The following is a 16858-nucleotide window of genomic DNA, read 5'->3' as shown; positions in this document are numbered from 1 at the left end:
CGTATTAATTTTATTTGGCCTGTACAGCGTTATCCTATTATGAATGATATTTTCTTACTGATTTATAATCTATTCGTAAGCCAAAAGTCCTTAATCCAAAATAGTTTGAATCCTCCAGAATTGACACTAGAAAGCGCTTTCATATAAAAACCGCTAGATGTCTCACCGGCCGATAGCCAGAATTTACTGCCAATCACGAACGTCAAATACCCTATTGACATGTCAACAAACTTTACTTTTACCACTGACGTGTACGTTTGGGTGTCCGATTCCCAATCGCGTCAACAAGAAACACTTGTTACGCGCCCGTCGAGGACGTACTCACGATGCAAATTTATGCAAAGAATTCATAGTTTGCTTACGTGCCGCACAAACTTCGTTCACTCCCTTAGTTTAGTCAGGAATACTTCCTTATTGGGGTATATATTTTCCCAATTGATCTCTGCAAGGATTCGCGCTCGAGTTTGGATTGCCGGCTGCGTGTCCCAGTGAAAGATTGATAGAATAATGCCGGAAAGAGTGAAATTCTTGACTTATGCCGTGGGCATTTTCTTGTGTTACTTCTACTTCGGAATCATACAGGAAAAAATAACGCGAGGGCGATATGGGGACGAAGTTACCGAGGATGGAGTTGGTGAACGGTTTACATTTGCACTGGCCTTGGTGTGGGTACAGTGCTTCTGTAATTGGATATTCGCTAAAGGTTTGTTGTGAAGAGACACGATGTAGTGAATTTTAACGCCTACTTCCGTTTCGTTTTCTAGTTCTACTTCTGTTGAGGCCGCAGAAAGAAGACACCACCCATACAGGTTACTATGCAAGCTGCGCTCTTACCTATCAATTGGCGATGGTCAGCTCCAATATGGCCCTCCGTTGGGTTCCGTACCCTACGCAGGTTGTCGGCAAGTCGGCGAAACCGATCCCTGTGATGATACTTGGCGTGCTAATCGGACGCAAGTCGTATTCGTGGACCAGATATGCTTGCGTTCTGACCATTGTGGCCGGCGTGGTGCTGTTTATGTATAAAGAAAGCAAAGTCTCAAATCTTCCAGATGCAGACAAAGTAGGTCTTGGAGAGCTTCTTTTGTTTCTGAGTTTGTCAATGGACGGATTGACGGGCGCGATTCAGGAGCGTATGCGGTCGTCGAGCGCGCCTTCTGGACAACAGATGATGCTTGCTATGAACTGGTGGAGCACAATTATGTTGGGGGTAGCGATTTTGTTGACAGGTTAGTTCAAAATTCATCAGGAAACTTGTTGATAGGAGGAGGAGCTCAGCAGTTTTCGCTGAGCTTATTCGCTTATTTGCATATTTCTATTTTGTAAGAAAAATAGTTAGGGTTTGACTAATCCATTGCACTTTATTATTGTACGAGTTGATTATTGTGCGTACCAAATCGATTTCATGCTAATAATCTTAACTGCCGTTCAGAATCAGTTCTTTCCAATTCATATTTCAGTGGACCAACTCGCTCCTGAATCTATTTTATTACATAATTAAAAATCCCACACGAGGTGGAAATCATTGTCGCTTCTGATGTTCGAAATAAACAAAGCGTTTTCATTCAGGACTGGATTATATTTCCCATGCTGCAGCATGCTTGGTTATTATCCTACCAAAATACGTAATGTGAAAAGGGTTAACCTAGTCGCGACAAACCATTCTCCAGGGTGTGGTGTCTTCTGTGGCGGCACAGCGGATACGTGTTCGCTGGAAGTAGCTGCAACCATAGAGATATCAGAGCGAAAAACTAGAGTCGCTAGGTGCCTTGGCGGCGGCTACCCGAACCCGCCTTACAATTTTCAACCCTCTGAGCAGACGTTGTTTTTCTGGTCAACACGGGCACGGGGTGTCGGTCCTCGCCGTACCCCGTCCAAACACGTCAATACGAACTAATCTCCTATCCGCATTTACGGCTACAGGCTGATGGACGTGAGTCTCGGATCGCGCCGAACGTCTTCGTGCCGATTCTTTTTGGCGGACATTATCACCCTGATTTTAGGCGCAGATTTCCTGTGCCACTATGGGTTGTTGATTTGAAGACGTTAAAAAAAAATTCACCTGCGCAAACGGCGCTCTTTCGATTGTTTTATAGGACATTGCCGCCTTTCGCACTCGTGCACTCCTCTGAAAATATCGCAACATCATTACTGAAAGTAGTTTTTTCCAGTCGCTTAAGCACCATTAACACTACCGGCTCCCTGATCTTCTCAAAGGTCGGTACCATATCACCCAGAAGCTAGCTGTTGTAAAGAAATAGGTCGATGATCTTATGAAGCATGGTATTTGTAGAACTTCCAATAGCTGTTGGTCATTTCCACTCCATATGGGCCCTAAGCGGAACCGTGAATGGATGCCTTGCGAACATTACAGGGGTCTGAATTACCGACCGATACGCTAGTCCAATTATCCATGATTTCGCACATTATTTGATAAACTGCCGTGTTTCCAAGGCGTATCATTCAAATCTCTGTAGTTCCCGAAGACATACCGAAAAAAGCTATTTGCATACCTTTCGGACTCTTCTTCTTCATCAGGATAACATGGCTTGTGCAACGCCGCGCAGATATTCCAAAGATTCATCCACTTTGTCCTACGAAACTTAAGCTTCTGTTTCGTCTGGATGGCATTTTGGTTGTCTTTCGAATCTGAGCATTTGGACAATCTCGAAGGCATTTTTTCAACGTTTCCTTGAGGCCGGGCTCATTCTAAACGATGAAAAATGCAAATGCCTTCCCTGTCACCATGGTAAAAGATCTGCCAAGATTCTTCGTGATGTTAAATTTCTATCGTCGTTTCCTGCCCAAGGCCTCTCATCACCAAACGATCCTCAACGTTTTCTTGTTTGAGTCTAAAACAAAAGACCCCCGCGAGGTTGCGTCAAACAACAGTTTGTTGATGTTACACTTCTGGCATTTTCTTGGCAAGATGCACCCCTAGCCGTGTTTGTTGATGCCTCAGCGCGGTAGGCACCACTCTTCACCAATAACTCAACGCGCCTACAAACGTGAGCTACTCGCCGCGTACGTCTCCATTAAATACTTCAATTTCTCCCTTGAGGGCGGCCGTTCACGCGCCACAAGGTCTATACTTTCGCGCTTAAACAAAAGCCCGACAAAGCGTCCCCTCGGCAACTGAGCTTGATCAGCCCGTTTACTTCCGACATCCAACAAGTGTCTCGAATCTTGGAGATCACAGATGGTATACGGCGATTGCCGAGGGGCAGAAAGGCGAAGCAGAGCTTCAGAGCCTGAAGGCAAACTCCAAATACAAGTTCAAGAAGTTTCCTATCTTCGGCACAAACTCCTATTTACTATACGAGACCTCAAAAAAGAGACACAAGCCATTTATTTCGGCCGATTTTCGCAAGGAAGTATTTCACGCAGTACACATCCGAGCATCAGAACGACGAATCGGTTAGTTACTGGAAAATACTTGCGGCCGTCTATGAACAATGACGTAAACTCTTGGGTCAGACCGTGCATCGCGTGCCAGAAGTGCAAAAGTCGACAACCACGTAAGAAAAGCCTATTCCCGCGGTCGACTAAGCGACATCACTGGCCCTTTGCGAGACTCGCACGGATACAAGTATTACCCTACAATCATCGACAAGTTAACGGGGTAGCCTGAAGCAATACCCCTTGACTGACATTACGGGACAATCATGTGCCGAAGCCCTCTGTCGAGAGTGGATCCGGCGCCTTGGCGTAGCAGCCGTAACCACACTGACCAGGGAATGTAATTTGAGTCTACTCTTTTCTCGAAGTTAGGCAAGCTCCAAGGTTTCAAACACTACAGGACCACTGCATACTATCCGAAGTTCAATGAGAACGTTGGAACCGGACGCTAACATCGTGGTCGCAATCCTTTCCTTTGATCCTCCTCGACTTTCGCATAGCCCACGGAAAGGAGTTCACGGCCAGCCCCGCGAAGATGGTGTAGAGGCAGAATCTGTGTCTCCCCGCCGATCCTGTACTCGACATCAGAGCAGGGTTAAGCGACTCGAGCATGCTGCGCCTCCTCGGGGATGTGGTTTCGAAACTGCGACCGACTCCACTTTCCCAACATACGACGCCGGAGGTCGACACTTCCAGGCAATTTGGAACATGCTCGGAAATCCTCATTAGGGTGGATGCTTCTCGAAACCCGCTGCACTCATCAAGTGAGGGCCCCTTTAAAGTCCTGGAGCGATGGGAGCACTCTTTCATGTTCCACGTCCTGGGCGGGCCAAAATGGGTTTCCTTGTCGAGAACCGGGGACGCTCCAACAAAGCGCTCGCGAAAGTCAGGTTCGCCCGGTAACACCATTGGTGGAATCCGGTGTCTTATTTTTCTCTTGTTTTAGCAGCTCTACTGACTAGAATTTTCAATAACTTTCAGAATTTAATGTCTCACCAGACAACAGTCATTATTTGTCATGTCGGCTGGTTGAAAGTTGTATAAGTTCATCTATCGTAGCATTATGTAGGGACAATTTACAAAAACGTGGATAACCAAAATATTTTTCATTAAAACCACATATGTATACACATTAATTTTCATGGCGATCGGGTCGACGGTTTAGAAATTGACTCTTTGCAGCCCCATGTAGTGGCGAATTACAGGAACGTATGTAGCATGTAAACCTTCCCCATTAAAAAGTGCAGCCATATTTCTCCCAATTTTCATGACGATCGATTGAACGCTTTCGAATTTTATAGATGACAAACGGATAAATGTATATACCAACAACTTTCATTTTTATATAATAGATAATCAACCTTTTCGAATCATCTTCCGCTTTGTTATATCGAGGTCGCACTGTATAATTCATTTAGGTCTACGGGGAAACAGCGTCCGTGAAGGTCATAGGGCATTGCAAGGGATATTAGGGGAAATAAATTTAGTTTTTATAATGCCTGATCCCCAAAAATCTGTTTGGTAAACGATAAAAGATAAAGATAAAGTTAGCTTGAAGCGCAGAGAAAACTGGGACAAATCAAAAGGGTAGGTAGGTAGGTATCAATGGCCACTCTGAGGAGCCTAATTATATCTCTCTGAGGTCCCCAAAGTTTTTACCGAGTTTCCGTAGCCTGACCCTAACTAGAGCTGGGCAATCAAAATGGCTGCGCTTCAAGGTTACCCCCATTCTTCGCAGCTTATAATAATAATCGTTGGCGCGACAATCCATATTGGATCAGGGCCGGTACACTACAGTATACTGTAGGAGGCAATGTGGTCAGCATTGCGCTCGCCTGAGATTATTACCTTGATTTGACTCAGGTACTCATTCACAGCTGAGTCGACTGGTATCCGACGTCAAATCACGATACAAATCCCACTGCCACCAGTGAGATTTGAACCGCGACCTTCCGTACGACAGCCTTGTGCTCTAACCACTCAGCTATCCAGAAACACTCGCAGCTTAGACAATGCGAATTTTAGGGTATGCCGAGCCTGGCGGAACGGTCCCATATGGGACAGTGCCCCGTGCAGCCCGCCATAATCTTGTATGCATTTGCACGCGTCTGGCAGAGGAGCTCTCGTGATCGGGTTTCGTTAAAAGCAGGTCAATTCCTCCTTGAATTGGTACAAATGGTGAGCCTACGCCCAGATGGTAAGCATACGTCATTTGAGGGCCGCGGCTAGGGCAAGTAGATTCCGCCTTTGACAGTCGCCGGCGAGACACCCACTGTACCCGTCGAAGGGCTGCCAAGAGCGAAGCACCGCCTGGCCAATTCATCAGCTCGCTTATTCCCCTTTATGTTTCTATGATTGGGAACCTTGATCTTGAGCGTGCCGCCCGGACTGTTCAGCTCGTTTTGTACTGCCTCACGAGCCTGGAGGATGTCGTTGCTGGGTACAAGGTCTTAATGGCAGCTTGGCTATTGGTCAGAATGGCTAGGTTACGCTTGAGCCATGTAAGCCGAGGAAATATACATTTGCCCCGCCTACTCCAGTTAGATCACGACTAGGTCGCTGGAGCTTAGGTCTCTAGGTCTTATAATTTTTGCTTTGGAGCCCTTTGATGGTTAAGCCGCTACGCCCAGGTTGACGGCAGTGGATTCTAGGCTGGAAACCACGAGTCCGTCTGCCGCCTCGTTCCGGGGAGTTCCTGCTGTTGGTTTCAGCACAGCGGTACTGTTCTCGATGGCTACTTTGTCCTCTTCACCTCTTCTTCACTCGTTGGTTTATTATTTTATTTTTTGTTAATTGAATCCATGTCTTGGTCCCGCGACTGGTCCAGGAAGAATGTTCACCTGGGCTAGCCCAATGTATTCATAGTTCGTATACTAAAGCCCAAGCTCCCCATTGGCCACGCAGCCCTTTGCATGTGCTGTTCCACCTTGGCTTGGGGTCATATTAGCACCTTCTCCACTGCAGGGAAGACGATCCCCGGACTGTTACTTGGGCTTATCCCCCCGCCAGATCTACTTACCATTAACATATGACCAGCAGGCAAACTGATTTTTGTCAGTTGGATGGACCTACTCCCAGCCCGGCCCTACGCACTCTTGGCCCATCGAAAGACGGTTTCCAGCGGCCACCGCGAAGAGGTCGTATGAAGACTTGCCGCACTATGCAACTTTAACCTGAAGCATAATCAGACCAGGGCCACATCAGAAGAATCCGTGGCTGGGTTTAATGAAGTCTTCTATATTGATGGCTCAAAAAGAGAACAATGTCCTAGAGTAGAGGTTTACGCGATCCTAGCAACGAACTAGGTAATTGTAGAGTGATTGAAGGATGATAAGCAATAGCCAAATAGCCTTGTGATGGTTGAGTAGTTTCTTGATCATTTCAAAAGTTGTACAAGAATATATAATTCATTTGAACTCTTATATCTAGATTTAACATGGTAGATCTACTCAATCTATTTGGAATCTGGTCATTGTGGAGTAGACGCAAATAAAATTTCGCATGTTTTAACAAAAGAGGGTTCATTCCGGAACGGGGGGGGCTGGGCCAATAATTGGAGTGTCAGTATAATAGCGTAATGCTATTATCAAAATGGCGTCCCATGGTCACAAGTGGCGGAGCCTAAATACTGCTAGATACAAGAAAACTTTTTTGCCAAGAAAGCAACCATACTACAAACTTTATCCTGTCGAAAAGCAGGAAGCCATGCAAAGGTGTTGTGGCCTTAACTCACTTGCCGGACATATGTTCAGAATAGGAGTATCGGAATGATACGTGAATGCCTTACGTATGTGTGCCTTAGGTATCAGATTTTTGTTGCTAATGCACTCCAGTTTCAGAAACTAGTATCATATCCACTAACGGAGCTCCTGTAGTGCATAACCGCATTCTTAGAAGAGGGCGGAAGAAGTTGATTCTCTTCCCAACCCTACAGCAACGCACACATATCACAAAGGGCGACGCTGAATCTCTTGTCAGTATCCCTTCGAATAAATCGTGTAGGGCATACTCATATTATACCAGCAGAAAAGAATGGTCAGCACGACTTGACATTACTATGGAGCTACCTTTCTGTTTTGAACTTCGAAGGTGTTGTTTTCATTGTGGAGGCTGAAATTATTTCGCGGTCCATCAGGAAATAGTACATAATATTCGGTGCGGTTTTGCGATGGATTGTCTATGAGGAAATTTTAAGGTATTTCATGGGTTTTTCACTATAAAATTCAAATCAAAACTTAAAATGAAATAAAAACATTTCAAAAACTAAATTCTAAACTTTCATTATAATTTAAATATTTTTATTTCTAGGTGAAGGAAAATTATTCATCGCATTCGCCCTTAAACATTCGGAATTGCTCGTTCATTTGAGTTCACTAGCTTTGGCCGGCGCACTGGGACAATTTTTCATTTTCTTAATGGTCTCACATTTTGGACCTCTCGCTTGCTCCGTAGTTACCACGACCAGAAAGTTCTTCACCGTCCTATGCTCAGTATTGTTCTTCGGTAACGTGTTAGTGCCACGCCAATGGTTCGGAGCCGTTTTAGTGTTTGCTGGCCTCTTCGCTGATATGATGTTTGGAAAGAAGTCTTCGTCTAGTGCAAAAAAATTGCCATCTTCAAAGCATGAAGAGGAAAAGCGAAAGTTAGTATCGTAGGAACTAAGATACCAATGCTTCCTTATTAGAATAATTCTGTCTGAATTGAATAGACCAACAACAGGAATGTACGACGCCTAAAGACAAATCGAATTCTCTGTCTTGCTTAAGTTTAAATTCTATTTACGAATGTGTGAAATTGTTGTGAGATTTTTCGTTTATATGTTTACATTGTACAAATTATCGACAAGAACACATATTAAATTATTTAAATCAAAACCAGGACATTCTTCTCTTAGATAAATTTTAAAGCAGAGAAAATTATTTGCAAGGCAATTTTGCCACTCTTTCATCTTCTCCCAAAAATCTATTTATTTTATTGTGCTTCTTTAATCATCATAAAAACTTATCACGGCGGTGTGGATAATGATTTCAAGAAACCACCAAAATTTAACTGGCTATAAAACTAGTAGGACTAACCCACTAGCTGTTGAAGTAGTTATGGAAGGATAGCAATCATCAATGCAATAGTGTTACTTCGAGTCTGCTGAAACAGCGAAATGAGTGAAAATGGTTAATATAAAAATAGACCACGGAGTTATGGGATTCGCCAATGTTTTCCAATTATTTAATATGTAATAACAGATGTCGTAGTATTGAGAGAAGAAATTATATTAACAGAAAAAGGAGGTTACAATTAAACTGAAAACAAGCTGCAGAAAAATAGCCGAAACATCCACAATGTTTGTAAGAAGAGAAGTGGAAATAGGGTGAGTACGGGGATCGCCTAATTGTATTCTCGAGTTAACATACGATAGTTGCCTAATAACTAACGCTATTATTAGTTTTTGCAATACCTTTAGAATTCCGATTATCAACGAAAGCAGGACAAGCAAGATCTGGGTCTGTGGAATATTTCTGCTCTGAACACGACCAGTGATTAAGTTTCTGTGGAGCTGTGACGCAAGAATATAGTTATTCATTTGGTTAACCCTAGGAATAGTCTAATATACCAGTGTTTCCTTCATCAAGATACAAAGGAAGCTCCAGGATTTTTTACGAAACCCCGCATTTGAGGTGAAGTTAACCTTCATGTGGCTGAATACAAATCTTTGTTCGAACAATTGAACAAATGGAAAGACATCAGCATTACGAAAGGAATTTCAGAAAAGCGTTCGAAACCAGCGAAATGAAAACGTAAATTCAAGAAATTGGAAATCAATGATAATCTGAATGTCATATGTAATAAGAACTAGGTAAGTGGAATTTTCCTTTCTTCGCATATTCCGATTTTACGAATTACCTCAAACGGATGCAACGTGCATATCGTCAAAAGGGGCAAGTTTTTGAGGGATATGTAAAAGTACGAAGGGAATTACTATTCTCTAAAGAGGAGAAAAATCTTTCAATACATCAGATTATTAACAAGATATCCGCCTTTGCAAAAAGCTGATTGAAGGGATAAAAATTTCTACGCCAGCAATCAGTAAGATCATCTGTAATCAATCCGGGCTATCTATATCAAAAATAAAAGGCGAACTTTCAGCTACGACCTTTAACTATTACTTGACCAACATATCCGATTTTGAATTCTATAGTGTCCGCAGCTACGCAACATCCGGATCATTTGGTTTTTCTACTATGACGAACTGACGAGTGATTCATTTCGTTGTATGCAACAAATTTCCTTTTCCTCTTACCTAACTCCTCCAACACCTCCGTGACCATCCTTTCAATTACCTACCCCTATTTTCTAACAGTTCAAAAATGATCATTAATCTTTTCTGTTGATGTTTTTACATTCACCTGATTATGTTGCATACTATTAAATGCACATCTAACGCCTGTTAGATGAAGGAAACAAAAGTACCAGCAACGGTTTGAACAACAATGTTTATAGACATCAGGATTTTGACATTGCCGAAACATGGTTCTTTTAGGCATCATTAACACGTATAGCCTCGTCGATTCCTATCTTCAACAGATGAACAGAGCAACATGACGCGAGGCGTCGAGTAAAGCAATCTTACAATCGGCACAATTTTTCTACTCTCCCCAATAACTGGTGTTATTACAGCTAAGATTGATTTACGGTGACCAACGTCATTTAGAGGACTATTATCCAGTGGGGAAATAATCATACTGGACCGAGTGTATTAAAGTAATTTTCCTCACCTATGAGAATTTGCCAATTGCTTATATTGATATTCAGCTTTCCACAAACTGACCCTCTGTCGAATGGTGGGTGTGCTACTGTGACGAGAGTTGCCCACCGTTTCAGACTACATCTTTTCCGAATGCTCGTACTCCAGAGAGTTCATTCATCTCCACTTGAGAGGGGCAACTTTGCTAGACCGTGTATGAATTCACAAGGGCAACATTTGAGTCATGGGATATCAAAATTTTCACAGAAAAATTATCAAGTCTTCAAGATTTTTATTGTGCACTTTGGATATTTTATACACAGGTAAAAACATCAATATTTAAGATAGAAACAATTTTCCTCATGCATTCTTTTAAACGGACCTGACCCTAGAGCTCTGAGGTGTGCAGACAACAATTATTTGATGATTTCCTTATTTTCCTTTTTATTTTCGAGTTGTCATAATCTCGGCAGATGCCAGATTTGACCTAATACTAGCACTAAATGCCACGCATTTAGTCTCGGATGATCCTACTTACTTAAAAGATAAAGAGGCTCTGGTGGTGATGGCCAGTGGTAGGCTAGTGGAAGAATCCGTCGAGAGCTCCCCGCAACAACGAGCACGTATACAGAATGGTATACTTCTGCATGGATTTAACCAGATTGTGCGAAAGTCCCAGGATATTAAATAAAGCCCTAAGGGAAGTAGGTATAATACTTGCAGCTGAGAATATTATGGGAGCGACAACCTCTTTCTCGAGACGCCAAATTTCTTTGATTTCCCGAGCCAGTGGCTCAATTCATTCATCACATATTTTCATTCAATGTTGCTATTATGGGGGATAGCAACATCAATAATATACACGGAGCGACCCTTGTCAACTAACAACGCGTCAGGCTCGCTCAATAAATACTGTAAGCAGAGCTATCGAGAATTGCTTGCCACTCATACCGGTAAATGGGATATGTCCCCGTGATCAGTCCGTGTTGGTATGCAAGGTTTTGATGAATCACCTTATGTACAGCATTATGCCTGTTCGTGTATCGCACCGGTGCCATTACAGTGCCACAAATGAGATAGTCCAATGTCTCTAACGTTGAACCACACGTTGCATTGATCGTCCTCCACCCGCTCTTTCATTGTATATTCTTATAAGTTCAGGTGGCGATCAAACCGTCCTGAATGGCACACATAAACCCCTCCGTCTCAGCAAAGAGCTTTCGTGCACACACCCATCTGTTCGCGAAATGCAAATCAACAAATGGCTACCAAAGACAATTTACGTGTTACCGTGCATTACGCAGCGACTTCCATTCACCGATCCGCTCTTGGTCCGATTTCACCCCTCTCGGAGGATAGAAAGATCGATCCCTCAAGTTAAGGGGGTCATTAAGTGTGTCGGATCCGAGGAATAGATTTTTTTCAGCATCAATTCTATCTAGATATAGTGTAGAATACTTGGACAAAGTCGTTCGGAAGTTACAGTGTTAGGCAGGTAAAGTGTAGTATGTAGGTTTATGTTGATCGTCGTAATCAACCGCGAATTGAGCGGTCCGAACGACGTTCGAATGCGCTAGAAGAGGGAGAATTGAAGCCAAGGCCTTATTAATAGATTCAGTGTCTGTCTGTCTATCTGTCACACTCGATTTACACGGAAACGGCTGAACCAATTGTCCCGAAATCTGGTGGGAAGATGAGATCTGTCAACCCTTTACATATGGCAAGTAGCGCCATTTTGTGTTTAGTTTGAAGGGGGGTTCCCCATATATGCAAAAGGGGGTTGAAAGAAAGATGAAATGAAATGAAAATGAAAGGACTCGTACTAATCGAGAAACTGATATTGGCTGAAATATAGGGGAGTGAGGGCTCAAAATTTGTGAACCTATCCGGCAGAAAAATCTGAAATCTGAATGGTGCAACTCTACGAATTCTAGGCTTCAAAATACATCCCATTCCTATATCTGTTCAAATAAAGTTAATAATAGCATATATTTGAGGATTTTACCAGAAAACACTCCTTAATTTCATTATAGAAGTACAAGATTTGGTATTGGTATAAGCGATAATATAAGGCATAATTTTGGGAAGTTTGAATGAAATCCAACTATCGGCTACATCGTTCCAAACAAAACATGATGAACATATGGAAACTATGAAATGCCACGCATACATTGACGTAGATTTATGTAGAGTTTAAATGGGGACTCCCCATACATGCAAAGGGGGTGTGTTTTTCACCGGATAAAGTTATGTGCAGTCTCGATTAGTGCTTTCCGCAACTGATATTAATTTTGACGTAAATTGTAAAATGAACGAGTAAGAAGTCAAAATGTGCACATTTAAAATAAGACAAGGCTCATTTTCGGAAACTACCTAAGCCAAAAATCTGAAAAAAAACAAGGGGGATGCGCTTATACAAAATCTAGGCCCCAAAATATATTCCATTCAGATATCTGCTTAAATAAACTCTTAAGTTCATCCTAGGGGTACTAAATTGCATTGCAGCAGTGTCCGACTAAATCCGACTATTATCAGCAAATTTAAAACCTGTCAATTTCGCGCGAATTGACTGCATTTTAAGCTATGCAAAAAGATGCTGACCTCATAATTAAGGAGAATAACTGACATACGAGTGAAATATTAAAATCGCACTTATGAAAAATCTACGTCTCCCCAACCCTATTTTTAATCTCTCATAGGCTTGAGTATTATCAATACAATGCTTTCCAGATCAAATTATTTGAGTAAATGGCTCTTTTAAAAGCAAAAGGCAATTGAATTTTTAATCCCTCATGAACTCATCGTTCCCCACATAGGGAAACACATCTTTTATACCTGAAGCTGCTGGTTTCCGGTTTCCCGACTTGATTTTATTTCGTTTGGACTACGACAATGAAGCAGAACTAAATTTTTCCATTTTAGTACTCGCTTCTCTCTCTTCCATCGATTGTGAAACTCGTGCCTCGAGTTTTTCGGCTCCACGCGCAGTCTAGCCGTTATTTTTTTTTTTTATTTTGACTTTCCAATTTAGCTCGCGGGTTGATTATTCGTCAGGTGCGCGTGAATTCCCTCGTTGATTGGATGTCAAGATCCTGTGCGTTAAAAGGACACGTACATTTTTGTATGACGACACGTGACAGATCGAAGTGCTCAAAGGCAAGCACCTGTCGACAGAATGCGTTGATAGAGTTTCAATACTTGCGTGTGAACCTTCACGATCAATTTCGTCATCTTTTTAGGTTTTTCGGGTGGCTTTCCCCTCTTGGTCGTCCTTCTACCACTCAGGACGGTCTTTTGACCATCGCCAATTTCATTTATGTTATTACAAGCTTTAACTCGCATTTTGTCGTCTAATAGGTTCGCGTGGTATCCGTATAGTTGCTTGTTTTTCAGGTTCCGGCTCACGCATCGGGTTAAGGGCACGGGCAGTTTTATAAAATGACACATGTGGGGCTGAAGTGTCCCAAGGATCAACCCCTTCCCGAGCCTGGCAGCGAAGCGGCGTGTCGATGAAACACTCCAGTGGAGCTTCAATATTTGCCAGCAGACTTTCGCGGTCAATTTTGCCTAATTTTTAGGTTATCTCTCCTCTAGGTCGACTCCGGCCACTCAGGATGGTATTCTGACCATCGCGCATTCTAACATTATTCGTTACAAATCTGCGTTCTTTGCTTGATATCGCAAGTGCATTTTCCTAAGTAGAAATTCCATTGATACCCGTTACATATCAAAAGTCTAAGGTCCAAGGTGTAGCCTCTCATAAGAATGATCAGTAGATTTTTCAAAAGACTATAAAAGATAAATTTGACCAAATGTATCTTGTTACGTGTGAATCAAAATATGTAGGCTTCAATTTGCTAACGATTCCACTCAAAGAAATTTTCAAACCTATCGACAGTAGCCTAATAGACCGATTTTAATTTTTTGCTTAGCCGATGTGCAGTAAGTGCAGGTACAGCGATGAATAACTTTATGGGGAGATCGTGAAAATTAGCGGCTTCACTTAATTTTAATGCATTGATGGCGAAACGATTTCTCTTCTGTTTGGAAGACCAGTGCGTATCAGCATGTTATGATACTAGCCATTTCATCCCCAAGAAGCGGAACGGATGTCATACGATTAAAAACCGCCATGAAGAGTTCCTTCCACCGCTTCTGCTTCCCTGACAAGCCTAATAATAATTACCGTTCTGTCACGTTGTACACTACATTGAATTTCTCGGGATTTCACACGGTATCGGACTTCGAGCGCGTTACACTCGCCATCACTCGCAGCAGTCAATAGAGCTTTCAAACCCTTTCGTTCATCAAATCGATAAAAGAGCACTTTTTTGGCTCTCCAAAGCTCATCGATATTCTCAGGGGGTTTTTCAGAATATCTTCTGTCCACGATATATATCCGCCATTTTTAAATGGTAGTTTGATTTTGTAACTGTTTGATGCTGAACTTCTGGAGTTGCAGCTTTCCAATCCTGCGAGAAGTGGAGGACGCAACACACAAGCGAACATAAATGACCATTAGATGGCGATCCCTTTCGAGGTCGATTCAGTGTCTCTCTTGTTATGCACATTCAGAAGACAACTTCTAAATCTACTGCTGATTGCAAAGTGGCATTGGTCAGTTAAAACCCAACTGATCTTTTGATAGGCTTTAGACTCGAACAATGTGCCACCAATGACGAGACAATGGAAGTTGTCACCATTTTCTTTACGGTCGCCAAGACGGCGCTTCTGCATCACAGCAATGTGTTGACAGAGCCCACGACGATCACAATATCACCTTTGAGAAGCCTCTCCTAAACTGCGTATAATTGCTCATAGAAAGCACTGTACAATTGTGATGATCTTTAACCTAGGTCAGAATCCTGTCTCAAATCGGAGCAAACAACCAAACACCCGATTCGCGTTTGTTACCACTTGGCTTTCCAGAGTACAAAAACTCGTTCACCCCAAGGAGAAGAGTCCTGCCATGTTACTTCAATTAGGTCCAGAATGTCCAGTCGCTGCAATTTTCGCTCGAGTTGAAGAAAGCGAGCATTCTGGGGACCCTCGATACCGTTGTTGAAGAGCGAGTATACATTCTAGAAACCAATCATAACTGGTTTTCGACAGCCAAAAGTCAAAGTCGTGAGGTAAGTCCCTATCCGAGGCATTGTTGACGTTTCGGTATCAATACAATTTTTGAAATTTCTAGGTTGCTAATCCACAAATTTTTATCATTTTAATCGCCTGTTATGACAAGCAAGGAATACTTTGAGTGTATTTTGAAGCCCAGAAAATGTGTTTATCTATTATCTATGTGAGTGGTTAGAGCACAAGGCTATCGTACGAAAGGTCGCGGTTCAAATCTCACTGGTGGCAGTGGGATTTGTATCGTGGTTTGACGTCGGATACCAGTCGACTCAGCTGTGAATGAGTACCTGAGTCAAATCAGGGTAATAATCTCGGGCGAGCGCAATGCTGACCACATTGCCTCCTACAGTATACTGTAGTGAACCGTTTCGGTCTTGAATAAAGTGCTCTAACACACTTCAAGGCCCTGATCCAATACGGATTGTTGCGCCAATGATTATTATTATCTATGATATTACATTGGCTTACATTGAAAATCGCAACCGAAAGTTTCATGTTTAGATCGATTAGTTATAATGTTCTGATAGAACAAAAAACATCAATTTTTGTTCTCGTTCATACCATTTTTTCAAATTAGTAAATTAATGATTTTAGGGTACGATTTCACTGACCATATTCAATTTTGACAATTAGAGTTCATTCCATTAGAAAGAAAACTAAATAATCTTTCAAACTATATAACACTCCTTCAGATCCGAAGAAAAGTGGATGAATTGGTGGATGAGTTCAAATTTCATGTAAATTTGAACTAATGAAAAATGGTGAATCTATTTTTAGATTAGGTACACGAACTAATTTTTGAATTTCTATTGATTTTAAAATTTCTCTCCTTGCTTCTTATACAGTTTCATAAACGCAGTTATTGTTTTTTTCATGGTAATTAATTTGGTTTCGCAAATCGCGTCAATCGCTACGTCTCCGTATTGTCGGTCCTGGTATTTTAGAAGGAGATTCGATTGAACTTCTTCGCTGTCTCCACTTTTATCTTCACGTCTGAGGACCACCAGTAATCCACAACCATGCCATCACTCCAAACCTCTCTTGATCGTAGCACTCGTCTTGCTCATCATTCTCCTTATCTAGGTTCTCAGGAAAAAAGTTCGGGTGCTGCAGAGAAAATGCATCTTGATCGCCATAACACCTCTTAAAATTGATATCTGTAACTTATGCTTACCAACCGCTTTGTATTTCTCTACCAATTTTTTGACTTTTCCCACGCAATCCGGGCTTCTCTCGTTACCCAAAAAGTTATGAACAACATTCCTATATGCTTCCAATTCAAGTTGAAGCAAACAACCACCGAATACATTTCCTTCATACAACGCCCTGATTTAAGGTCCATCGAAAATGCAAGATTCAACCTTGGTGGGTGATGACCTTGAATTTCTGCTTCAGATATAACATAGCTGGTCCATCCCCTGGCAACTTTTTAGAAATTTGTCCTTAGGCCATGGGCCGCCGCCACCATGTCATCCGACCCGATACCTAAATCGGCTCAGGACTGAGCTTTCCCGTCAATCTCTCGCGAGTTAGTTTTTTTGGTGAGCTTGCCCCTCTCCCTTATTATGTCGTTAGGCAGTTTAGTTC

General features: G+C 42.3%; 1 protein-coding gene across 1 annotated transcript; it reads left to right on the top strand.

Moving 5' to 3' along the window:
* The first annotated feature begins 227 nt into the window (after positions 1 to 227).
* On the top strand, positions 228 to 8279 carry LOC119659758 (solute carrier family 35 member B1 homolog). Its single transcript, XM_038068019.1, has 3 exons — positions 228 to 703; positions 765 to 1229; positions 7708 to 8279. Exons 1-3 carry the CDS (start codon positions 508 to 510, stop codon positions 8052 to 8054), a joined length of 1008 nt encoding a protein of 335 aa, XP_037923947.1. The 5' UTR covers positions 228 to 507; the 3' UTR covers positions 8055 to 8279.
* Positions 8280 to 16858: the final 8579 nt, after the last annotated feature.

This window comes from Hermetia illucens, chromosome 6 (genome assembly GCF_905115235.1).
Source record: "Hermetia illucens chromosome 6, iHerIll2.2.curated.20191125, whole genome shotgun sequence".
Classification (NCBI taxonomy): domain Eukaryota; kingdom Metazoa; phylum Arthropoda; class Insecta; order Diptera; family Stratiomyidae; genus Hermetia; species Hermetia illucens.
The sequence above is the reverse complement of the archived record's forward strand: the minus strand, read 5'-3'. Positions and strand labels throughout refer to the sequence as shown.